Here is a 26,501-nt window from a genome sequence, read left to right as displayed (position 1 = left end):
AGCTGGTCTTTGGCAGAGTGAGAGAGCGCCAAGAATAGTGACCTACAGAAGGGTGGTGAGGGGTTTGGGGGGTAAAACAGGGCGAAGTGACATGGAAGGTGAGGGCGCAGGGTGTGGTGGGCAGAGTGTGTGCTGTGAATAGGATGGTGGGCTGGCCTCACGAGAAGAGGATCTCTACACAGGGACTTATGTGGAAGGGGGAGGGGACGGCAAGATACTGACTGGCTAGAGACAAGGAACTAGACGGAGGCCCAAGAGGAGGCCAGAGGGGTCAGAATGGGGGGAGAGAGGGGAGAGTGGCAGGAGATGAGGAGCTCTGGCTCCTTCCATTGTGTTGGGCTCAGAGTTTCTTCATATACGTCCTTCCATTCTGAAAAAGGCAAAGCTTTTCCAGCATCAAGGAGGCAGGGCCTGGGGCTGAGGCATGGGCTGCCTGGCATCCAGGGTGTGGAGGGATTTATTATGTGATCTGGAAGTCAACAGGAAGGAGAGCTGCAGTGTAAAGACAGATAGGAAGTGGTGGCGGTGTGGGTGCGGGCAGGTTGGCATGGCTAGTCTTTATGTCAGCTGGACAGAGTTTATATAGCTCTGGGTGTGTCTACGAGAGTGTTTTCAGAAGGGTTCAGTTAAGATGGAAGATCCACTGTGAATGTTGGGCTGGGGTCCCGGAGTGAATGAAAGGGAGAACACAAGCTGAGCACCAACATTTGTCTCTCCCTGCTTCCTGACTCTGGATGCAATGTGACCAGCCACCTCATGTTCATGACTTCACTGCCGTGATGGGCTGTATTCTCAAAATGAGAGCCAAAATAAACCAGACTCTCTATGAAGGTGTGTCTTTTCTCCATTATTTGGGCACAGTGATGATCAGAGTAATGCTCTGGTGTATTGTCCTTTTTGGAGGAGCTGGTGTCATTTAAAAGTGGCCATGGGTGAGACGATGTGGTGAAGCTGTTTCCTCAGATAGAAACATTTCATCCTGCAGAGAAGCTCCTTGAGACAGAAGGCCAACAACTCAAAATAGATTCAGAAAGTTACTGTGGGATGTGCTGTATGTCAAATGTGTTGCTCTGACTGGTTAAAATAAATAAAGTGCTGATTGGCCAGTAGCCAGGCAGGAAGGATAGGGTAGGTGGGATAAGGAGGAGGAGAATTGTGGGAAGTGGAAGGCTGGATAGAGAGACACTGCCAGCCGCTGCCATGACAAGATGTAAGGTACTGGTAAGCCAGGAGCCACGTGGCAAAGTATAGATTAATAGAAATGGGCAAAATATAAAAGTAAGAGCTAGACAATGGTAGGCCTGAGCTAATGGCCAAACAGTTTAAATAATATAAGTGTCTATGTGTTTATTTATAAGTGGGTTGTTGGACTAACAGGGCTTGGTGGGGGCTGGAGAGAAGGTCTCCAGCTACAGAAAGTCCCTGAAAACTGATCAGATTCATTAGGCCCCTCCCCTGCCAGAGGAAGTAAAAAAGGCAGCTGAGAGTCACTCTTGTACAAGCCAACCTGTAAAGATGACCCTGAGACTAGACCAGTTGCCTACAAGAAGCAGAAACCTGCTGAGCCATGTAGCAGATACTCAGACCAACCGAGTCCCTTGGAAAGGACACTCCAAACTGTTGAACTGCCTGCAGGCTATGCAGTGGTGCTCCATGTTCTCAGCTTTTGTGACGTGTCACACCTCACATGCTGGGCTAGGCTTTGGTGAGGCAGGTGTCTTTGGGTCATTTCTGCTCCTGTAAGTGACCCCTTACCCATATTCCTGTAAGTGGCCCCAATAAAACTCATTGGTTCACCAAGCTGAACTTTGGTGGTACCTGAACTTTGGTCTGTCATTGGTCCCCTATCTGGGGTGAGTAGACATGTGTTGTGTCTCCACAGGAGAAGTATTGTAGGTGTTGTAGGTCAGGATGTGAACACCACCATTTAAACAAATAGTGATGACATTCACAGTTCCAAGGATGATCTTCCAAGTTCAGTATCCATGCCACAGTCATCTGACTTTCTTGAACTGGAAACTCCTGAAGAGTCTGCCTGCTCACTAGAGGTCCACAACATACCTCATCTCCATGGAGGCCCAGGCAGGCTTGCATAACCTTCTCCACAGTGTGTTATCTAAGCTGGTTTTGTCACGGACCTCATGTTTGGACATGACAGACTTAAGAGCTCATCTGTGGGGCCTATGTTTTGACTACTGGTTTACCAAATCTTGTTTTTTGTTGATTATGGCTTACTTAACTGCTTATTTATTATTAGAGTCAACTTGTGATATTGCTTTTAAAAATATTCTATGTGATGCATGTGGGTTTGTGTGTGGGTAAGTGCATGTGAGTGTCAGTGCCCATGGAGGATGGAAGTGCCAGCTACTCTTATAGCTGAAGTTACTGGAGGTGATGAGCCATCTGATATGGGTGCAGGGAACTGCCCTTAGGGTCTTTGCAACCGGGGTGCTCTTAACTGCTGAATCATCTCTCTAGGCCAAGTTTTGATACTGCTTCAAGGTTACAGAATTAAAAAAGAAAACACTAATGAGTTTGTACTGATAATTTTCCCCACATTTGTTCTTTTCAACTCTAGACAGGTTCTAGAAGTTTGTAGAGTCTTTCTGAGTCTATCAAGCCAACAGGAGTACTGTCTTGCTTGGATGTGATATTAGAAGTGGATTAGAAGGTGGATGAAGTTCCACAATCTCTCTACTGTTGCCATGGTCTTTGGGGCTGGAGTACATTATACACAGTAGTATTCTTTTGTCAAGGCTGGCCAAGGTCCCACAAAAATATAACACAAACTATAGTATCAAGATAAAAACCAGAAAACCCAGAAGCAAATCCCTCAGCCTAATCCCACAAAGAAGCAAAGGAACACCACCTTTTTGATGTCCTCACAGTCTTCTGAGGAGGTAGGGGGATGCCTGTGGGTGGCTGTGTAGGAAGCGAAGTCAGCTTGTATTTTTATCAAAGCCTCCTCACGCTCCAGAACCTGCAAGTGGTCATGGGTCAGTCAGGGTGATCAATAAGACACATGTTACTATTACTGTTTTTGCAGTGGGTTCCTCTCTGCAGCCTAGATTGGTGGTATGATTACATAATTCACTGTACCCTTCCCATGGGTCAGGCTGGAGAAGGAATTGTGCTCTCAGTCTTCTGTCAGGTTGTCTAAGGCATCCTGAGTGCTTTGGACCCTTTCTGAACTGGCATGCTTTATGAGGTCTACTTCATGAAACATGCTTTTGGGAGGCTACAATGGAGACAAGTGCCTAACTTACCAGAGTCCAAGAGTCAGTGATCTCTAAGGAAGTTTCTTGTGGCGTGGGTGAAAGTATGAATACCCAAAAAACTCAAGAAACATGAAGTTTGTTTGCTGTGTCTCTTCAGAATATTGAAGTGAAATCAGTGGGGACATACATGCCCACAAAACATATGAACAAGAGGCAGGGACAAAGTTATATGACATTTGAGGAGTCTTGGTTAAAGAGAATAATTTAGTTGACTCCCTTTCCCATGGCTTCGTGGGGAGTCTGTTAGGACAGTATTCTGAAGAGAGGCACGTACCAAAGCGTTGCTGCAGGCCAGTTTATTCCGAAGCTCCTGAATTAGGTCATCCTGCTCAGAAACCTTTTGCCAGACTTCAGACAGTCGCTTTCGGGTCTCCTGATGCTCTTGGATCATGCACGGAGAAGTGTAGATGCGTACCTTCGAGTGGTCTCCCTTGTTCTCAGGCTCCTGGCACATTTAAAGATAACCAGTTGCTTTGTTAGCAATCTGTGAGTCAACTTGGGAGTCCTGCTAGACTCCTGCTCTAAAGGTGTGTGTTTGCTTTCAGTTAGCAGAATGTCTTGAACAAAAGACCATTACCAACCAGTGCAGACACACATGAAAGGCCCCAGCAGTTCCCAAGAGCGTACATTCTGTGTCCTCTGTGATTCGGGTCCCTCCCCCATGACACCCTGTGTTACCAGTGTTTTTAGTAGTTGTGAAGTGACGTGCTAGGCATATCTGGACAATATATAATCCAACTTGGGTCCTTTTACAAATGGGAGTGCCACGGCACACTGCTGTAACAATTGTCTTCACTTGACTATTTGTTGAGGGTTATTTTCCAGATATTTGTAAATATCTCTCTCTCTCTCTCTCTCTCTCTCTCTCTCTCTCTCTCTCTCTCTCTCTCCTTCCCTCCCTCCCTTCCTCCCTTTCCCTCTCTCTCTTTCTCTTTGCACGAACAGGCATATGGACCAGAGGTCAACATTGGGTATCTCCCTCCATTGTTCTCTGGTTTATTTTTTGAGACAGAATTTCCTACTGAACCTGGAACTCACTGATCTGGCAAGACTGGCTGGGCAGCAAGCCCTAGGGATTCTCCTGTCTCTATTTCCTCAGTGCTGGGATTACAAGAGGACCTTCACTCTTGACGTTTTTAATGTGGCTCCTGGGACTCAAACCCGTGCCATCATGCTTGCATGGCAAACCTTTACTGAGCCCTCTCCTCCTAGTCTATCTTATTCTTAAATCTTTATCTCTTTCTTTATCTCTACACTTACACTATAAGTGAATCTATAGGCTAATGGTTATGTTGGACTAAAAATGGATTTTGAAACTTAAGATGTCTTAGAGATTTACTCATGGTATATGTTCTTCCATTCTATCCTGTCCTTTCAAATTGCTTTAAAATGCACTTATTAGCCAGGCAGTGGTGGCACACGCCTGTAATCCCAGCACTTGGGAGGCAGAGTCAGGTGGATCTCTGTGAGTTCGAGGTTCGAGGCCAGCCTGGTCTACAGAGCTAGTCCAGGACAGGCACCAAAAGCTACAGAGAAACCCTGTCTCAAAAAACCAAAAAACCAAAACCAAAAAAAAAAAAAAAAAAAAAGCACTTATCTAGTCTCTTGTTGATGGGCATATAGGCTATTTGTGTTTTTTTTTTTTTTTTTTTCTAAAATAGAAGCTGAGTTGAATACTTTTGCACCTCAATCTTTGAGTACCTGTTTTGGCAAGTGTGTAGATTAAATTGCTAGACTTGGGATTGTAGTTCATGGTCCATACTAATATAGGTATTATATAGCCATCCTTCGAGGAGGTTATAATACTTGACACTCTCAATCAATAGGACTGTTTGCCAGGATGTTTTTGAGTGTGTGTGAATGTGCGTGCATGCAGGTGTGTATGGAGGCCGGAGGAAAACCTCACAAGTCATCTTTAGGGACACCTTCCCCCTCCTTTCAGACAGGGTGTCTCATTGGCCTGGAACTCACCAAAGGCTAGATTGGCTGGCCAGTGAGCCCCAGGGATCTGCCTGTCTCTAGTTCCCCAAACTCAAGTCCAAGTGCTTTCCTGACAGAGCTACCTCCTCACTCCACTACATCTAAACAATTTCCTTAGCCAGCTGAAGCTGCATGAAGTTTACTATCCATCCTGTCATTGGTCCACAGTAGCAATGGGGGGAACTATCGTGGGATAGTTATACACTATGTGAAGATGTATTGCTCAGATTGGTGTAATGAAGAGCTGAATGGCCAATATCTAGGCAGGAGGTATAGGCGGGACTTCCAGGGACAGAGAGGACTCTGGGAAGAAGGAAGATGGAGATGCCAGGGACTCAGAGCGAGCAGGATGTGCAGGTGAAGAGGTAACAGCCACAAGCCATGGAAGAACATAGATTAATATAAATGGGTTAATTTAAGGTATAAGAGCTAGTTAGGAACAAGCCTAAACTATAGGCTGAGTTTCCCTAATTAACAGGAAGTCTCCAGGTCATTGTTTGGGAGTTTAGAGGGACAGAGAAAGACTTGCTGCAGGGGACTGAGGCACATGATTAAACTAGCTCAGGGTTCTAGTGTGGATGGTGGATCCTGTTCTCAATAAACTCTTCTCCCTAATTCCTAACTCCTGAAGCACTCTAATTTTAGAAATAGTTCATGTTCATTGGGTGTGAAAGCTGCCCCTGAGCAAGCTGGAGAAAGGTCAGCCAGAAACCCAGAATTGATCACATTTGATGCTCATGTAAATAATTTAGCATACAGGAGGCAAAGATTGGGAAACATAATAGAAAAGTGAGGGTACAACAAGAAAATACCTACAGATTCTAATATCTTCTTAATTCTATAGAGTAAGAAACGGAAATTGATTAGAAAGTCATAAAAGAATAACTCCCTGAATATAGATCTTCAGATGAAAAGTCCATTAATCATTGAGAGGTGTGATAAAGACTAAACTAAAACATCCTTAGCCTGCCCACCCCCCTGCCTCAGGGAAAAGAGGTAATTTATGACCTATGAAACACAAGATAGCAAGATTGACATCACCGGCTTTGGTACCAAGCAGCACAGAACAGCACAGGAAGACCTTCAGAGATGTGGTCAGTTTGTACATCCAGCTGACAGACATGAAAGTTTTGAGAAAGCTTGCCACTCACAACCACTTTTGAAAGCATGAAGAAGAAATTGTTATATAAAAAGGAAAGTATGAGAATGTGGAGGATGGGTTGGGGATTTAGCTCAGCGGTAGAGCGCTTGCTAGGCGCAAGGCCCTGGGTTTGATCCTCAGCTCAAAAAAAAAAAAAAAAAATTGAAAGAGAATGTGGAGGAGGTGAAGTTCACGACTAGGCAAGGATGAGCAAACACTGGAGTCATTTGTCTCAGAAAAGCAGCCATTTCCCACGTGACACGGATGCTTTCCAAAAGTCCAGAACGTTTCCTCACTCAGCTTAGGGTTGAATAAGTCAGATGTCAGTATGAGATGAGAACAGAAGGGTTGGGGTGGTAGCAGGTCTAGAGCTCTCACCTAGTATGTGCCAGGTCCTGGGTTTGACTCCCAGTAAAAAATAAAGATAGACAGATAGATAGATAGATAGATAGATAGATAGATAGACAGACAGACAGACGATAGATAGATAGATAAAAACTTAAAATGTCAAATTAATCTTGCTTCTTTAAATTTAATAATTAAAAAGTTTTAGAAGTGACATTATGATCAAGTAGAATTTATTCCAGGAACACAAGGATTATTCTATATATGAAAATTTATTAGTATGAGGAAATATTACCTATTTCATTAAAGGACAGGTCTATCTAGCCCATGCTGGATTTGGATTTTCTTTATATCCCTGGTTGGCCTTGAATTTGCAATCCCCCTGCCTCAGCCTCTCAAGTGTTGGGATTATAAGCATGTGCCACCATGTCTGGCAATGGCATAAACAGTCATATTTTCAACTTGAGAAAAGATTATTAGCAAGAAGCTGAGAATAGCCTTGTGCTTAACGGTGAGATAGGAACACTTTCCTAATTTAACATTTTTTATTCATCTATTTATTGTACATCCTGGCTGCAGCCTCTCCCACATCCTCCCCTCCCAGCTCCTCTCCTCCACCCCTCTCCTCCCTCCCTGCCACCATGCCCTCCTCTTCCGTCTCCATCCAGCTAAGGGCAGGTCTCCCGTGAGTATCAACAAAACATGGCATATCAAGTTGTGGTAAGACTAAGCACCTCCCCATGGATTAAGGCTGGGCAAGGCGACCAAGTCTGAGGACTAGAGTTCCAAAAGTCAGTAAAAGAGTCAGACACAGCCCCTGCTCCCACTGTAAGGAGTCCCACAAGAAGACCAAACTACACAACTGTAACATACATGAGGAGTCCCTAGGTCAGTCCCACGCAGGCTCCCTGGTTGTTGGTTCAGTCTCAGGCCCCCTGTAACCCAAGTTACAGACAGTTGTGAGCCACCATGTGGGTGGTGGGAATTGAATCTGGGTCTTCTGGAAGACCAGCCAGTGCTCTTAACCGCTGACTTTATAATCCTTAAGATTACATGTGGAAAAGCTTCTCTTCAGACTGGATGTAGTAACATGCATATTTAGTCAGCACTTAGGAGGCAGAGGCAGGAGGATCTCTGTGAGTTCAAGGCCACCCTGTTGCACATAGAAAGTTCCAGGCTAGCCAGGAGTGAATAGTGAGACCATGTCTCAAAACAGAAAGAACCAGGAACCAATGTAATAGATCCATAAACAAACTCAGCCAAAATATGTGAGACCTATGAAGGAAAGTGTAAATCCTCAGTGAAAACAAAGGGTCAAAATCCCCACACATCATGCTCCGTGGGGCTTGCTAATTTCCCACAATAATATATAATATTAGCATTAGTCAATCAATAGAAGTGTGAATTTCTTCAAGAAGAGATGTCTAAGGATGGTTGTGAAATACAGAGACAGTGGAGGAGGAGGGTCTACAAGGCGCTGTTAAACAGTCACTGAGGAGCTCTGATACTGAGAGGCAAGCAACTCAGGAGTGAGTCCTGAGACCCTGTGTGCAGAGGCATTGAGTACTGCAAGATGGCGCCTGAGTTACTAGGGGAGGGTTGCTGTGTTCAGTGAAAGGTTTAGGGACCCCTAGAGAGTCACATATTTAAATGTAAAATTAAAGTCACATCTCATTTCCTATGCACATACGGCTGAAGGCTGAAGACATAAAAATGAAAACTTATAAAACTACCAAAAAAAAAAAAAAGGGTAAGCTTTTTTATTTTGAGCTGGGTGGTGGCGGTGGTGGCGCACGCCTTTAATCCCAGCACTCAGGAGGCAGAGCCAGGCAGATCTCTGTGAATTTGAAGCCAGCCTGGTCTACAGAGTGAGATCCAGGACAGGCACCAAAACTACATAGAGAAACCCTGTCTTGAAAAACCAACATATTTATATATAAAGCCCTTTTATATTTTGAGAGTTGAGAAGGCCTTTCAAAGCAAGACATAAAGCCTGGAACCTATAGAGTGTGAGCTCCACAAACACTGACGTTTCCACATGGTAAAAATGTCATTAATGCAGTTAAGTGAAATGGCTGTGGGGACTACATGCAGCGCAGCAAAGAATTATTATTATATATATTAAGAAGCTCCCAAATCAGTACAAAAATAATAACACAGTTACTTATTTTTTAAAGAAAAGATTAAAACTACTAATTTGGTGGGGGCCAGATCCCTTTTGGTAGTGAAAGGCTTCCTAGGGCTTCTCTCAAGGGCTGTGGTCAGTGACAAGCCATGTAAGGGCCTTGCCTGACTTGAAGAAAACTGCTTTGCCTAAGTCACAGGGGGCAGCCCACACTCAGCAGCTGATAACAAGCAGGCAGCAAGGCTAGAACCCTTTCTCTCAACTCAAGCTCTGGAGGGTCCTGCCACTCCGCAGCTCCCTCTGGAGTAGGGAAGGCCTGTGGGAGACTGCAGGGCAGCTCATCTTTACTCTTTATTTAGCCTAGCTTTGTTCTGCTTTCTTCCACAGCCGTTAATGCCAAGATCTTTGTCCATAAATACTTGGATGCAAGTCTATCTGGGGCCTTTTCCTGGAGGACCCACTGGATTAGAGGAAATGAGGATTGGATGGAGGAAAATGTCCTCACCCTACCCTTCAGTTGAATACAAGGATGAAAATTGTATTCTATAAAGCTTTTGCCTGATGGGGGTGGTGGTAGCACATGCCTTTAATCCCAGCACTCGGGAGGCAGAGGCAGGGGAATCTCTGAGTTTAAGGCCAGCCTGGTCTACAGAGTGAGTTCCAGGGCAGCCAGAGCTACACAGAGAAACCCTGTCTCAACAAAACAAAGCAAAAAGGCTTCTTTTAATTATTGTTGTTAAAAGTGTAAAATGGTAGAACCATTTTAGTTTACATGGCAATCACTCAAAATAAGCATATCCTTTGATGTAGTAAGTAGTCCCCTTAATAATGACTCTCTCTCTCTCTCTCTCTCTCTCTCTCTCTCTCTCTCTCTCTGAGATGAAGTCTTAGGAAACTGCCTTGAACTCATTGTGTAATATTAGGGATTGAACCCAATTTTTTCATGCATACTAGGTGAAGTCTATCAACTGAGTCCCCCCCCCACCCAATCCCTGGTTAGGAGTAATCTTAAAGGAAATATAAAAGCTGGAAATTATTAAAACTGAGTGCTACAAAATTCAGGAGCAGGCACTCATTTGGTGGGACGCTTGAGTCTTGGGTGGAAGAGGCTAGGACCAGCAGAGGGAACCGCCTGGGCAATGTCTACCATGGAGCTCCCAGCTGGGGATGAGACGTGGGTCCTACCTGGCTGATGATTCCACTGAGTTCGCCCTCCAGCATCTTCACTTGGCACTCCAGCAATTCGATGTTGCTCAGGGAGGTCTGGTACTTATCCCTGTAGAGGTTCAGGCTCCTCTCTAGGGAGACGATCTTGTCCCCCGCCAAGGCCAGCTGCTCTTGGGCCAGATGAAGCTTCTCCCCAGTGTTCTTATTGTGATTCCCTATTTCCTCCTCGTAGAGAATGACCTGTTGGTGTGGGAGAAAAACCGCACTGAACCCATGCAAGCAGCCAGCCGGGAAGAGAAGGACATGACTGTGAGAGTCCATAGTGAGCACGCAGAAGCCCCATTGAGTATCAGGTTGTCAGTGATTGCAGTACTAATCAGGCTGTCCTGCTTTGAGCTCAGCTCTTAAAGGCAAGGGACTGCATCTTCTCCCGGTCTCTCTGACACTTGGGAGGGACTGAATAAACACCTGCTTGCTGATTAATAGGGATGAGTTTGAGTCATCCCTTTTCTGAAAGGACTTGGAATGCCCATGTCCTTTCTTTCCTGGGCACTCTCTAGAGATCGAATTTGGAACGCATAGAGTCCCACATGCACACAGCTTCATGTCAGCAAGTTCCCAAGAGATAGTGAGGGGCCCTGATCCAAAGTTCCTCTGAGATTGACATCATCCTATGTAAATTACTTTTCTAACCTGTCGTCCGCTGTCGGGTATCTCTAGGATGCTCACGAGCATCACACGGGTTGAGGACAAGCCATATATAGGAGGCACAAGATCATCTCTCTCATAATCTTGAGGAGACCAGATTTTAAATTAGCAAGTGACTGTATATAGTTGAGTGTGCTAAAGTACATGTCCAGTTATATGTGTTCAAGGAGTCTGGAGGCTTCATGTTGTTTCAAACTGTCCAACTCTTGACAGAAATTGGCCCACTAATTAAGCTAGTTAAACTAACTGCCTCATTTGAGGTTCCTCTTAGGAAAGGATCATTTAGTTTAAAGTGTCTGTTAGGAAGAGAGGAGAGAGGGCATTTGAGGTTCACATATTATAGCAGAAAGGGTTGGTTCTACTCACATTCCTGTGGCACTCACTATTTTTAAACATGTATATGTGTGTATATGTACATACACATGTGTCTTATATGTAGTATGTGTATAGGGCCAGCTCCATTAGTATCCATGTAAACCTGTTGGAGGACCCCTGCAGACAGTGGACTCTGAGCAGTCACTATGTCTCTGCACATAGCTCATTCCAACTCTAAGCACTTTTGGCTGCTTGCTCTTTTGACCAGAGGGGAAGGATAGGGAGGACATGTTGGTGAGTGAATACCCCCAGGAGTGAGTACCAGTGGTGTGGGTTGAGAGGTCCACTCTGAGGACTGTTCCACAGTATCTTCCAGCCCCCCAGGGGATGAAACCCAGTTGCCTAGGACAAGTAATCCACTCCATTTGACCAAACCTCCCCATGCTTCTGTGAGTCTCTCCCTGGATTCAGTACATGACTGTGATCATATGCTCATTTCAGGTCTGCTGTTGGCAGAACATGACCTTGGGCAAGGGTGTGGTGTTTCTGTGTTAAAGATGTCAAGAGAGGTGGGCAGAATGTTTGGAATAAATTTTGTTTTCTCAGATTGAGGTGACTGCTGCTTGCCAACTTCTGTACCTATTCCCCTCCTTCTTAATAGCTAATCATTAATTTGATTTTGACTGGGAGTAGCAATATGTCTCCCAAACATCACATTTCTTGGATTCCTAGGAGCTAGTTGTAGTCATGCGATGTGATCTCTCTCTCTCTCTCTCTCTGTAATTTCTGGCAAGTGTCCTTAAAATGACAACATGTACTTTCTTCCCATCTTCCCTTTCACTTGGGTTATTTGGGTGATTGTGGAGTTCTGGCAGACTCTTCAGGTGACCCAGGGAATGGACGTCTTGAGTGGATGTGGGATAAAGCTAAAAGTCAGACTTCAGGACCCCGATGATACATGCAGTTGTCATAACACAACAGGCCGCCTCTCTCTGACTGTTGTTAACAGCTCTTTCTGATCCTTGCTGCTAAGAGGCATCCCAGCTAATTTGGGGGTGCTTTATCCAGGCTGGACTCTGGTTTAGGGTACAGGGAACAGCCAGTTTGAACACTTAGGGCTTTATTAACCCACAGTCGAAGCTCACAGACTTTCCCCAAATGCCATTTTGTGGGGTAACCTTTCTTCCTTCCTCTCCCAATCATTTTTGAAAACTCTTTCTAGGCCACACTATGCCCTTTAAAGAATTTTCTATGTTCTCTGTAAGGTCCCCTTTAAAGTCCCTGGAGTTAGTCTTTAAGTAAAAACACTGTCTAAAATACTCCTTGGAATTTTTGTTAAGTCTGAAAGAAGAAACCGTTAAGGGAAGGCACGCCTATGGGTCTGCCTGGCCATTACTTAGGAACACAGTACTAAGACATCTGTGTCCTTCCTGCCAAACGGGGCCGAGTCCTATGGGTCTTTAGAATTTAATTGCAATTTCATAGGGATGCTATTCTTTGCTTTAAAAAAATATTGGCCTGGAGCATCAAGATAAGTGAATGTTCAGAATGCACTTAAACTGTAGGCTCTAAAACTCCAGCCTGAAGAAACAATATGGCACTTAGTGACCCACTCAGAACCAGAGGCTGCACATTTGCGCAGGTGCCAGGGATTTATACAGCACCAAAAGCCAACTTTCCTAAAAATACTTCATTTAATGGACCTTTTACTTTTTTTTTTTTTTTTTAAACCCTGAGAGATCTGGAGTCTCTTGAACTTCAACAGCCATAACAATATGGAGAAAGAAGATGGCCTCTCCCACATAGATACACCACGCATGTGTGCACAGGAACCCCACGCCCCACATGCATTCATCCTGGCTCTCTCAACCTAGTCACGCCGGTCCATTTAGTTTCCATTTGCTAACCTTCGGGTCATGAACTAAAGAGGGAAGGCCCTTAAGTCTGCTCAAGGTGGTGCAAAGCCCTCCCTTGGAAATGCATGCGTGCGTACTGTTGGGCAGGGCCTGAGTGCTGGAGATGCGAGGGCGCCTGGGACAGGCCCAAGGTTGATCTCGAGATACCTCGTCTTCCTTGAGTTTGCAGTGATGGTGCAGGAGAACCAGGTCGGAAGTCTGCTTCTCCAGGATCGACTGGTACTGCAGGAGAGAGCAGTAGGAGTTCTGCAGCTCCTGGGTGCGATACTCCAGCTCCTGCTGCAGCGCCAGCAGCTTCTTCTTCAGCTGTTGGAGTTGCCTCAGGTGACACTGCTTATTGGACTTGAACTCTATCTGGGTCTCCTTGTAGGCTAACGCCTGGCCTTGCTTCTTGTTCTGTAGCACAGACAGGATGTAGAGAACAGGGTTAGAGGGCCACAGAGGGTGCAGCTCACTCTTTGGCCTTTTGCATGTGTTCAACCTTTTACAACCCAGCTCTCCACCCTTTGATGTTTTCATCCACAGAGACATTTCTAAACATTTCGCTACATTCCTCGAGGAATCACTTCATATTCCTACTCTGCAAGGAGGAATCAAAAGAAGGAAAGATGATTCTTTAAAAAGCTTCAACATTACGTTTATTGAGGTGTGTGTGTGTGTGTGTGTGTGTGTGTGTGTGTGTATGTGTGTGTGTGTGTGTGTGTGTGTGTGTGTGTGTGTGTGTCTACTGTGGTCTGCATGTGGAGATGTGGAGAGCAGAGGACAATTTTGGGGAATTGGTTTTCCCTTCCACCATAGGGGTCCTGGGGATCCAATTCGGGTCATCAAGAGTGGTGGCAAGCCCCTTTACCCACTGAGCCATCTCACTGCCCTGCACCTCAATCCAATCCAGAAGCTATTACTCATGTAGGCCAGAAGAAAAAAAATCATACATGTAAAGGATCTAGAGAGATATAGTTAATACTGTGCTTATATGTTACCTACACACGGAAGGATGACAAGTTTGACCTGGAAGGAAGCAAATTTTTGGTTAATGATTCTTGAGTTGAATTTAGGATTAAAAGTTCCTGGGTAACAGAGCACTGAGTTGGCTGGATTCTAGGACTTCTGGGACGCTGGAGTATGGAAGGCAGAGACAGTGCTCACTTCTGGGCACCTACTATCTTTCTTTAACAAGGTTGAGACCTGGTGTAAGTGTGTGTGTGTGTGTGTGTGTGTGTGTGTGTGTGTGTGTGTGTGTGCGCGCTCTCTCTCTCTCTCTCTCTCTCTCTCTCTCTCTTTTTCCCTGACAGTACACAGCTAATCCACAGTCTTCTCGAATGGCTTCTGGATTATTCACTGTGTCCACTGAACACCCTTCTGTCCCAGGCCCTCTGCTGACAGGACACATCCCTGAGTTATTTTTTTTCCAGGAAAATTGAAGTTTTGCAATGGTGCTTCTGTATTGTCTTATCCTCACCTTATGACAGTGGCATGTCAAAGAGACATAGATAAAGAGGTAGCCTGTTGGTGATCCTTAGTGTTCATCCTTCTGCTCATTCTTCCAGGCTCAGTTCACGTCTCTCTCCTTGCTGGGCTTGCTAAGCTGCCTTTGTCCTAGGGCTGTAGACCTACCTGGCACATCCTTTTTGTGCTCTTTCTTACTTTGCTTGCATTATTTTTGTATATCTTACCTTCTACTTGCATTATAGACACCCCAGAGTAATGGCCATGTCTGTTCCTACAGGGCTTAGATTACAGATTCATGCATAGCTCTATATTCAGATGAAAGGAACGAAAGCCTGGACTGGGAAGTTTTGTTGGTTCTCAAGAACTTCAGTCTATGGCCTTGGTCTCACTAACAGAGTACATTTAACCAAACAGCATTTAAGCATGTTTTGGCATATTTTCTTTCTTTCTTTTTTTTTTTTTTCACTGAGACAGGTTTTCTTCATGTAGTTTTAGTGCCTGTCCTGGATCTCACTCTGTAGTACAGGCTGGCCTTGAACTCACAGATATCTACTTGGCTGGCTCTGCCTCCTGAATGCTGGGATTAAAGGCGTGCATCCCCACCACCTGGCTGGAATATTTTCTTTTTTAAACATTTTTTTTTTTTTTTTACTTTTTCCAAATATGAGTACTGTATTTACATCATCTCCACCCCTTTGTCTTCCCCCCAGCTCCTCCCATGTGTCTCTGCTTCCTCTCAAATTTATGATCTCTTATTATTATTATTTTGTCATCTGTTTGTCTGTCTATCTATCTATCTATCTATCTATCTACCTATCTATCTACCTATCTATCATCTATCTACTATCTACTTATCTATCCATCCATCTGACCTACTGAGTCCATTTAGTGTTGCTTGTATTTGTATGTGTTTAGGCCGTGTACTTGGGATAGGAAAACCTATCAGAGGTCTTGTCCGTGAAGATAACCGGTTCTTCTTCTCAGCAGCCCTTGATAGCCTGTAGCTCTTCATCTAGGGGAGGGTCTTGTAAAGTTTCTCTCTTCCATGTTGTGTATAAACTGGTGTTGTCATTGTCAGGTCTTACTGAATCAGCCATACTGTTGAGGTCTCCCAAGTGCCACTTCCTGGTCTTGTCTAGAAGACAGGATCTCATAACAGCTGTCCTGGGCCCCTGCCTCTTATCATCTTCCCACCTTCTCTTTGATGACTCATGCCAAGCCTTAGGTGTAGGGTTGCCTCGTAGGTATCTATTACTTGGCACCCCACAGTCTCTGTCATGCAAATTAGGGCGGTCCTGTTTGATTCAAATTCAGCCCTGGTCCAGGACTAGGGCCACTTGTTCTCCACGTTGTGCCAAATGTGGATCTCTGCAATAGGTTTCTCTCTGGGCTGGGGATGTAGCTCAGTGGTAGAGCGCTTGCCTACCAAGGGCAAGGTCCTGGGTTCGATCCTCAGCTCAAAAAAAAAAAAAAAGTTTCTCTGATGAGGGATCAGAGCTGCACTTTAGAATACAGTTAGAAATATTGGTTTAGGAAGATGGTAGTAGGTTTTTCTCTAGGATCTGTGACATCTAACCAAAGGTAGTTGGCTAGGTTTGCGGTAGGAGACATCAAATTCCTTCCTATTGAGTGAGCCTTAAGTTCAGTTAGCCCTTGGTTACCCACAAGATAGAAGTGCCACTATTGCTCTGTTGAAGACGTCTTGCTGGGCTGGTGACCGCTGCAGTTGGTAGGTTTTCCAGCTTTGCAGGACTATTGGCTGCTTTTTTCCCTTGGCACTTTACATGGTACCTCCATGTCAGTTCTGGTTCAATTCCTCCAAGTCCCGTGTCAAAGCATGTGGTGTGTCCAGCACTAGGATCTTAAAGCATGGTTTTTTGTTTATTGAGTTCACTGGATAAGAGCTGATGGGCAAGGCAGTAAGTAGAGTATTACCTGCAGCCTAGCCTGGGGCAATGGTGGGCTGTCTTCCTACGCTCAGATACGTTTCTTTATGTGTAACTTGTGCCATGGGAAGGAGGGCAGTCAGATGAGTTGGTATATGGGACCTTGACATGAGCCACTGTGCACAAGTTTCTAGTCATGCATCTGTCATGCAGATTGGGGCAGCCTTGGCTGATCCAAATCCAGTCCTGGTCCAAGTCTAGGACCACAGGACACTGGGAGGCTGCATTTCTATGGTGTCATTACAGCTTGGCCTGCTCTCCATCATGATTTCCAGGCCTTTCTGGGACTTTGGAGGGAGAAAGACTGACTTGAGGATGGAAAAGAGGTGACAGCCCCCACTAACTTCCCCTATGTACCACTGTGGTGTGTTCAGCAAGAGGGTTTTACCTTTAGGCTCTGGGAGACTACCAAGAGGAATAACATTAGCTACATTGTTTTCAGTCTCTTGGACTCAAGGCATTAAAAATAATGTTTCTACAGTTTCATGGAAGTTTAATGATTTGTAAATGATAAAATCCTGCCATTGATAAGTATGCAAGTTCATAATTGTACTATATTTGTAGAATTATGAGAGTGGGCTGTGGAGATGGCTCAGTTAGTGAAGAGCCTGCTGTCTGAGCATAAAGGTCTGGGGTCAGATTCCCCAGAAGCCATGTAAAAGCCAAGCATTTTCACCAGAATCTGTAGCATGGCACGGGTTATATGGGGAGAGAGTAGAGACAGATGGATAGACAGACTGTCCAGATTTGTTAGCCAGACAGGCTAGCCAATCAGTGATCCTTGGATTCAGTAAGAGAGCCATCTAAAGAGATAAATTAGAAAGGATAGTGGAAGACATCTCATGTGGCCTCTACATGTATAGATATATGCACATGTGCATTCTTTATGCACACATATATACACCCCCACACACAGAAAGAGAGAGAGAGAAAGGGAGAGGGAGGAGAGATGGGGAGGGAGAGAGAGAGAGAGAGAGAGAGAGAGAGAGAGAGAGAGAGAGAGAGAGAGAAGAACATGGTAGAGTTAATTGTGGGCAAAAGTACTGCAAAGCGGACAGGAAGAAGAGACAGGCAGGGTGGAGTAGTTTATCATTACATAATAAGAGTTTTGTTGGAAAAGTTCATAGACAAGATGGGTTGAGTCCAAATAGGAAGGAAGCAAAAGAAGAATGGTCGAGCCATGTAGGAGGGATGTTCCAGAGAAAGATAATAGCAAATCTGTTACAGACAAGAAGGTGCACATCAGTCTGGTGGTGTTTGAGGATCCCTGGAGATGCTCCAGCCACTGTGCTCTATTGAAGCAGAGAAATGGCGCCAGAGGAGGTGAGGAAAAGGACACCAGGTCCTGTAGGGTAGGTAGGCCATGGCAAAGTCCTTAGCTTCCTGCAAGAGATGACAGCCCCATGGAAAGTAGGGAGTTCCATGATCTTTCACAGTGTTTACAGAGGACACATGGCATGTTCTATTGAAGGTCACCTGTAAGAAAGCAGCAAAACAGGAGCAGAGAAAGCATGCAGAAAGTGGCTGTTGGAAGAATCCAGGCAAGGAGAGAGTGGTGTGGAGCAATGTTGTAGCAGTGGAGGTTAGGAGAAATGGTTGGATTCTAGAGACAATTTGGAAATGGAGCCTCCAGAAGTCACTGCTGATTTAGATGTTCGACTGTGGGGGAGTCATGGTTGTCCAGACAGAGTGATTTTAGCAGGTCAGACTCTCCAGTGGGAGAGATGGCATTTTAATGAAATTTAGCTGAGATCCTAAGGAAAGAAATTTTAAGTGAGAAGGGTGGTGGTGGCGGAGATGAGGTAAAGACAGCGCAGCTCAGAACCACAAAGACAGATGCTGATTGTGTCAGCCCAAACAGAGTTACTCTTCCCCAGCCCCCTTTGAAGTTTATCTCACCCACATGCCTCAGAATTACGATGGACAAGAAATAGACCACGATTGTCACCAGGCAAAAGAAACATTCAGCAATGACAGGTTGAATGTTTGGCCCAAGTAACTCATGAGTGCAGCTGTAAGGAAGGGGACGAGACTTCTCAAGTAGAGGTGAAATCTACAGCACCTAGCTGCAGTTGCTATGATTATATAGAATACTGCTAGGTGCTCTCAGTCTTCCCAAGCTAAGAATGTTGTTGTTCTCACAACTCACTTATAAATGAGTTTGGAGATGAGGGAGTTGGGCATGCCCGTGGGTGGGTGTGACTCTGTCTTTCTGTTTGTCTCTGTCTCCTCTCTCTTCTACCCCCTCTGTATAGACTGTACACAGGCACACAAATGTCTGTACAGCGAAGTCTCCAAGAACCTAGACCCTCTTGTCTATACAGATTGGGGGGGCTATTGAGAGCTATATAGGAAAAAAGTTATTGCACCTACTTAATGTGGACTGAACTATAATGGGGTGTGAACATTCTGGGTTAGAGTTGTTTTTGAGGGACTTGCTTCAGTGAAGAAAATATCCCCAAGTCTCCTATTATTTTGGCTCAAATCATTTTTGAAGAAAATACTCCCAAGTCTCATATGGCTCAAATCATTTTTTTCTCTTGGCTTTTTTGAAGGTGAGCTGATTGCTGATGGTGAAGACTGTGGATCTAGTGTGTAACAGGGTTTGGATCTGCCTCTCTGCTGCTGGACACAGGCCCCAGCTGAAGACTAGCTGCTGTCTCCTTGTGTTTATTCCTTCATTCATCTCCCTTTTCTGATGTCTCCATTTTTCTATCCACTGACGAAAGAATGAGAAAAGCATGCTTTGTTTGAAAGGAGCAAAATTGTCTTTAGGCTTTTCCTCCTTGCACCTGGGGATGCCAGGAGAGTTCAGAATTGCTCATTGGTTTTGAAGCTTCCTGTGGGTATAAAATGTCTTTTCCTGAGTGCTGTGTATGAAGCTCTACATCCTGGCAGCAATACTAATGACCTGTGACTCATTTCTCCTCCTCACGGGTCATGTGGAATAGTTCTGGATTTTACTTTAGTTTGAGGTAGCACGATAGGAGCCAGATAATGGGGTGTTTTGAACTCTTGTCCTACATAACAAATATAACACCTGGACTAATGCCACTGATAGGAAGACCCAAGAACTGCTTAAATCCACAGAGAAACTGGAATTTTATGGAATGGGAATTTAAAACATTTGCATATTATAGACGCCTATGGGTTTGGAGAAACCAAATTTTAAAGATGAGGAGAAATGTCTAAAATTAGTTCAGACTTGTTAACTTCCTGCTTATTTGTCCTTACATGTTTAAAAGCTTATTTTCTTAACTCTTGATAAATAAGAAATAATACAGGATAGGTTAAATTCAGTTTACTTATATATGTGACAAAGGGCAGATTCAGAAAGTCATCACTACACTTGTGTGTGTGTGTGTGTGTGTGTGTGTGTGTGTGTGTGTGTGTGTGTATGTGTGCATGTAGTTATGAATACATGTGAGGCCAGAGGTTGATGTTAGATATCTTCCTCAATTACTTTTCATCTTAATATTTTGAGACAGGGTCTCTTACTGAGTCCGGAGCTTGCCATTTCGATTAAGCCAGCTCCGAGCTGCAGGAATTTGCTATTTTCTTCTACCCCGCCCCCTATGCTAGGCTTACAGATGCATGCCACCACATCCAGCTTTAACAGGGGTGCTGGGGATCTTTGTGTAGACACTGCAAGCCTTTCACCCACAGAACCACCTCCCTAGTCCCTGTCTTTTTTTCTTAAAAGTTCTTTTTCTAGTGAAGATATTATATTCTTTTTTGACTTTTAATTTGGAATATGGAAAGAAAAAAAAAACTAAGCAAGTTGTAAATGTCTTTAAGGAAATAATACTAGCTCTTTAGGTGACTGTCCAGGGTTGGATGTGACTCTGGAGGCCATCTAGTCAACCAGATTTCTCAGCCAGATTTCTGTCCTGTTTTCAGCCCCATGAAAAGCTGGAGACTCTGGTTGCCCATAGGAACCTGTTCCCACATTTTGTCAACCTTCCAGCCCCACTGTGGTCAAAGAGATTATAACCAGTACTCCTTCCTTGCGTACGAGGCCACTTGATCACAGAAGGAAATGAATTGGCCTGGCATGACTCGTTTTTTTGAAAAGTCACATTGGTTTCCACCCAATACTTCGTGCTTTTGAAGTTGATGCTAATTGATTGATGTTAAGTTCTATATTTTCCCTGATACTGAAATGAGGCTGACAGGTCTATAATTACCAGGATTGTCCTTTCTCCCTTTTAAAAAGATGAGCACTTCATTTACCCTTTTCCAGGCTACAGGGACTTTCTTTATCCTCTTGAGTTCTCAAAAATAATCACTAGCAACCATGTAATAACACCTGCCAATTCCTTAAGCACTCTTAGAAGGATGTCATCAGGCCCTGCTGATTTGCCTAAAGCCGGCTTTTCAAAACACCTTTTAACCATTTATTCCCTCTTTCAGGCTTGTATGCTCTGCTGTCACAGGTCGGCATTGTTCTGGTAACTGCGTCCCTGATGGTTTTCTTTATTCATTTAAGAACTTAGAATTTCGCTGTCTTTCCCTCAGTCATTGCCATGAACTTCTTTTCCTGTCTTTGAGGTAGATATGTCCTTGGAGCTCCATGTTAACCTTCTTTATCATTAGAGAGGCTTGTCCGTTACTTCCTGTGTTACCTATAAGCCACAGCACCTTTCTTGTTGTATTCAGTGGTAGACATTTTATTAAAATCAGTGTTTGTGGTTCAGACATTCTTCTCACCAGACCCCTGCTTACATGGGGTCCATTTTATTTTAAAACTATTTTGGAATGATTTTCTATTCCCAGACAAGTGCCGAAAGTAGGACAAACTTCTCATGGCTCCTCCTCTACACTGTCCCATGCTACCTTCTTATGCAACCGAACTATGAAATTAACGCTGGTAGATTATTAGGAATGAAACTAAATACAGGTTTTGAATTTTGCACATTTTTTCATTAATTTTTATTTTCTGATTTATGATCCAATTCAGGACCACACATTGCATTTAGCAAGTTCATTAAAATTGCTCTCATTACCAATGGTTCAAAATGATATTGTGTGATAATGCTCACCAGGCTTCTACCAATCTTTAGATATTCAACTAATTACCTTTACTTGAAAGAATAACACTTGCTTTATATATTTTTATACTAAAAATGGTGCCCTCCATACATCTCCAAGATCAGTTCCAGTTCATGGGTATGTTCTCCATGCTTCTACCAGTGAATAAAACCTGAGTAAATTTTTACAAATTTACCCTTCCCTTTTCTGATTTAATGTTACTTATTTGGTTTTATCTTGTGTGGGTGGGGGTGGGCGGAGTCTTTCTGAGTATGCATGTCTGTGTGCATTTGTGTGGAGGCTAGAAGTTGATGTCAGACATCCTCCTTGGTTTCTGTGCACCTTGTTTTTGGAGAAACAATCTTTCACTAACGTATGCTTTCCTATTCAACTTGACTGGCTGGCTAGCAAAGCCCACGCTTGTTCTGCCTCCACCTCCCCAGTGCTGAGATTGTTGGCATGCACTGCCACAGCCTTTCATAGGCGTCCTTTTCTGTGAGTTCTGAGGATTCGAACCCAGGTCCCCATGCTTGTGCACCACGCACTTCTCCTCTGAAACCGTCTCTCCAGCTTCTGACTTGTTTCAGAGACGTGTCTTACTATATAACTCAGGCTAGTCTAGATTTTGCTACATAGGCCAGGATGGTCTTAGGCTGGTAATCTTCCTTGCCTCCAGCTTCTGAGCTCTGGGACTTTAGGTATACGCCACGGCACCCAGTCTTTGATGATGTTGTTTTAATATCTTTGTTGTTCTTTTTCTTCTTTTACCTGGAGTCACTCTGACTACAGTGAGGGGATAAGGTATAAATTGAAGGAATTATTCAGTCTCAGGGTCAGGCAAATGCAGGCTGATACCCAAAGGGTAAAATGCTCATAAATTCTGCACCCTGGGTACTCTACTTTAAAATAATTCCCTATCTTAAAAAAATTATGCCAGGCATGGTGGCGCACACCTTTAATCCCAGCACTCAGGAGGCAGAGTCAGGAGGATCTCTGTGAGTCTGAGGCCAACCTGGTCTACAAAGAATTCCAGGACAGTTAGGGCTGTTATACAGAGAAACCCTGCTCACCCCTCCCCCCAAAAGATTCTATTTTAAATTGTAATTATGGTTATATGTTTCTGAGTGTGAGTTTGTGAAGATGAATGCAGTACACATGGAGGTCAGAAGAGGGCGTTAGGCACCCTGGAGCTGGAGTTACAAGAGCCTGTGAGCTGCCCTGCACTGGGAATCAACTCCAGTCTTCTGAAAGAGCAGCGTGCTCTTAATGGCTGGGTCATCTCTCTATTCCCAGAACGTTATTCTCTTGCCATAACCTCTGCTCTGCTCCTGGGTTTTGGAGTCTGTACATTCTCTGATTTACACAGTCACACACTTTCCCTCCCATCCCCCATCTCTCTCTCCTTCTATTTCTTTTGTTACACATAACATCTGATATAATATTTTACTTTTCTCTCCTAAATATGGTTCTGAATCATGACCTCCTGCCTATTTCCCCAGCTCCTCATCAGTATTACTCAAAATCCCAGAAAGCCTGGTGTTTCTCCTTTGTCAACATAGTACATTCTCCATGGACGGCAGGTCTTAAAGGGGTTTTGAGGAGTTGAGTGTAGGGCTCCATGTAATTGTGTATTTGTATGCGTAGTCTGCAATTTAAATTTTGCACTAAGTGCTAGGAAAAAAAGAGCTTGTTTTAAAGCTTGTCTCAAGCTGTTAGACCTTCTTCTGGGCAATTAGAATAATAAAATGCAATTTAATGCCTTTCTCCCTCTAAGTTGCCAGATGTATTTATAAACCGCTTGGCTTTCTCTGACTGGGGTGGTGGTAAGTAAACTCATGATAGCTGTAGTGGAAATATCCTAAAATGTTACTATTTAGAAAGAAAGAAATCATTGTCTTCTTCCTGAGATTGATTTAGGAAACCCAGTGGATTGTTTTCTCTTTTTGTGACTTCCTGAGGAAGGGTGCCAAGGTCAGTAAGATGACGTGGAATTGCTTTGCTGGTAGCATGCATATTCAGGCAGCTTCAGAGAACAAGGTGTGGTTTATATTGTGAAGTGGTGCATCCTGGGAGTATGGTAACAGACACAATGAAGAGAGCCCAGGTCCTTGAGCACCAGGAACATGGAGCGGCTACCTACACAACAGCTGAGGGTCTAATGCAGGGGTTCAGCAAGGCCTGCGCAACCAGTAACGACTTTATGCTTATGTGGAACTTGGTTTATAAAAAGGAAAAGTGGCCACGGCAAGGAATTCTCAGAAATCATTCCATCTGCTCCCCAAGTTTGTGTCAATAAATTTAGAGACTGCCTTAAACATTTCAGGTTTAGGGTTTCCTAAGAGAAAGAGAACCTCAGGTTGAAGTGAAATTGCTCAGTTGGTGAACTGTCTAGACCTATAGGTTAGTGTTAGTTCAAAGTCAGTCTTGAGAAAGACCGGCACCCTGTGAGGTCTGCCTTTTCACACTCAAATAGGGTATGGGTTACCAAGTGACTCGCTTGGGCTGTGAAGTCAGGCCCTGTCACAAGGCACTGAGTGTCAAGCAGTTTATGTGGGAGGTGGTTATAGAAAACTCAGGCACACTGAGGATAGACACGAGGAAGGGAAGAACAAGTTAGGCTTGGTATGACTGGTCCGCTGGGCTCAGTCCCACTGAGGAACTCTGGGAGAGAGCAAAGAGCCAGCCTTGAGTTAACGTGGACTTAGGGGGAAGGGATGTAGTCTTTGATCAATCTTTTCCCTATTTGTTATTGGTTGAGGAGTCTCTGGCACTTGGCTATTGAATGACTGGATTCTAGCCTTCAGAAGAACAGCTCCTGGGCAGTGAGGCATCATTGTGGTATTTAAAACACCTCTCAACTGATGCACAGAGACGCCCCAGAGTAGCTTCAGTGGCTCTCATTGCCATGGCTCACTGGGAAGTTTGCCCAAGACCCATCCTTATATCACTGTGATCTAGTATTTCCAGGATGCGCTACATCCAGATAGGGAAAAAGATGATAATTCAGTATCTCGATAGTGCTGGAAATAGCTAGACTGAAAAATCCCAACGATAGGAATAGTTTCTTCTGTGTCAGGGCATGTGTGGTATATTTAGTTCTCTCACTGCTTGCCCAGTTAGCACTCTGAGTGACCCACCGTAGAACTTTCTTTTGTTCCCATCAAAAGAAGCTACAGAAGTCAAGGGGACTGAGGCAGGTAGCAGCTACCCGGTGCCTTACGTGACTGTTACTCATCATGGCTTCCTCCACACACAGCTGGTTCTCTTGCAAGGTCTTCCCCTGTCTCTTGCAGACATCATGGAGATTCTTGATGTCGAGTTGCAGGCTCAAGAGCTTGCTGTTCAGGTTGTTCACTTCTCTGTCTCTCTCCCCGGCCTAGGCAGCCAGAGAAACAAAAGCATCAATTATGAACGACTGAGAAAACACTTGCTTTCCTTCGCTTAACAGGTTGACAGGGAGCTGAATTTGCTGGAAATTCGGTCATCACACCTCCGCTGTTATTACTCATCCTGGGCAACATTTACACAGGATCCATTTGTGAGGTGTCTGAGTGCCCCGCGTTATTCAGACAATTACTTATTTATATTAATTAATCTTCACCACGCTGCTGTGGGTGCATCAGACAATTCCCCTGGTTTTCGAGAGGAAGTCAGTGCCTAGAATGATTCCAGGCACCCAGAGAACTGTCTATAAATATTAATGGTTCTGCCACTGATGAAATAAACATATCGAGATGTCAGATGAACTTGTCAAGACGACAGCGAATCAGTGATAGAGATGATGAGGGATTCTGAAGTCTCTTAACTTTCTCCTTATCCATTAACAGTCCCCACTCCCTCCTGCCTATTAACTTAGTGCTTTTCTTTACAAGGCTTCACCATTGGGAGCACAAGAGAAAGGCCTGGCCTGATCAGTAAGATTCCCCTGTCTTTGATTAGGAGTTAGAAGGTTTAGCTAATTGTTGTTAGGTCAGAGTGGAGAGTAGTGACTGAGATCAAAACAAAGTGTGTAGAGAGTAGCAAGCTGGGTGGGGAGGGGGTTGGGTACAAAGCAGTGGCAGATGGGTGGGCTGTCTATTAGTTGATGCCACTTTCCAGGGTGGGTGGTGGCGGTAATGGGAGAATTCAGCACAAACACTCTGAACCTCTGCAGGGCTTCCTTCCTGTCACTGTACTGCTTGCTCTTCATCATGTTCGTGAGGAAAGAAGGAAAGAAACTCTCAAGCAAACCAGCAAACAGGTCAGAAAGGTGGGGCTGGGAAGCCAAACAGAGAAGGGGAAGAGACGTGTAAGGGGTCCATTACACAAAAGGCCTCTGGGTAATGTTAGCCTGATCCTACAGGAGACTGCAGAGTCTAATTACATCTCAGAGTCGATCTTGATTAGTGGGAATGAGAGCTGAGCTGTCAAACTCTACTCCAGTGATGTAGTGGCCAAAGACTGCACCGTGGGATGGGAGCTCCCGAGCACCTCAGTGGCCTTAGAGCAACTGTTTTAAGTGGAACTCAGGGAAGGACACACAGTGACGGGGCAGGGATCTGAGCTGCCTTGCCAAAGCCTCACATCTGGTTAGGAAGAGGGCCAGGGCGTCACCCAGGGAACCAGGGTTCCGCCACCCTATCACACTTGACTTGGCTTCTGAGGTTCATGAGCTACACAGCACACACTCCCATGGGAACTAGAGATCTTCGATGGACCTAGTCAATCAGGTATTAGTGGACAGGTCCATTTAGGAGACCCTTGAACAAGGCCAAGGTGGGCCAGAGGACAGCGTGGGACCCAGAACCACAATGTCAGAGTACCCGGAATCCAGATGGTTCCCAGAAGCACTGCTGTCTCAGCTGATTCACTTCTTCATTTCCATTTAGTACCTGCAGGTTTCCCCCCACTTTACAGTTTAATTAGGTTAACGGCATGGCTCTGTCATTAAAAGGATTTCATTATCTCAAACCTCTCCCTCCTCCTTTCTAGCTCCTGTCCCTCACTCCTCACTTTAAGAAAAATAACAGTGGATGTCAACTGCCCCAAGCATGTAATTACCATTAAGACAATTACCAGGGACTCTCTTAAGAGAATGTGTGCAGAGTGGTTTAAAAAATT

At 44.6% G+C, this 26,501-nt stretch overlaps 1 protein-coding gene across 3 annotated transcripts in view; it reads right to left on the bottom strand.

Moving 5' to 3' along the window:
* Positions 1-26,501, bottom strand: part of Pmfbp1 (polyamine modulated factor 1 binding protein 1) — a 72,064-nt gene that overhangs the window by 17,877 nt on the left and 27,686 nt on the right. For all 3 annotated transcript variants that reach the window (XM_036186699.1, XM_036186700.1, XM_036186701.1), the window contains exons 3-7: positions 24,622-24,777; positions 13,123-13,371; positions 10,055-10,276; positions 3,553-3,723; positions 2,870-2,980 (exon numbers count right to left, since the gene is read on the bottom strand). In XM_036186699.1, the coding sequence (XP_036042592.1) occupies positions 2,870-2,980; positions 3,553-3,723; positions 10,055-10,276; positions 13,123-13,371; positions 24,622-24,777 (909 nt within the window). The remainder of the gene's footprint in view (positions 1-2,869; positions 2,981-3,552; positions 3,724-10,054; positions 10,277-13,122; positions 13,372-24,621; positions 24,778-26,501) is intronic.

This window comes from Onychomys torridus, chromosome 5 (genome assembly GCF_903995425.1).
Source record: "Onychomys torridus chromosome 5, mOncTor1.1, whole genome shotgun sequence".
In the NCBI taxonomy this organism is placed as follows: domain Eukaryota; kingdom Metazoa; phylum Chordata; class Mammalia; order Rodentia; family Cricetidae; genus Onychomys; species Onychomys torridus.
This window is presented reverse-complemented; position numbering and strand designations above follow the sequence as displayed.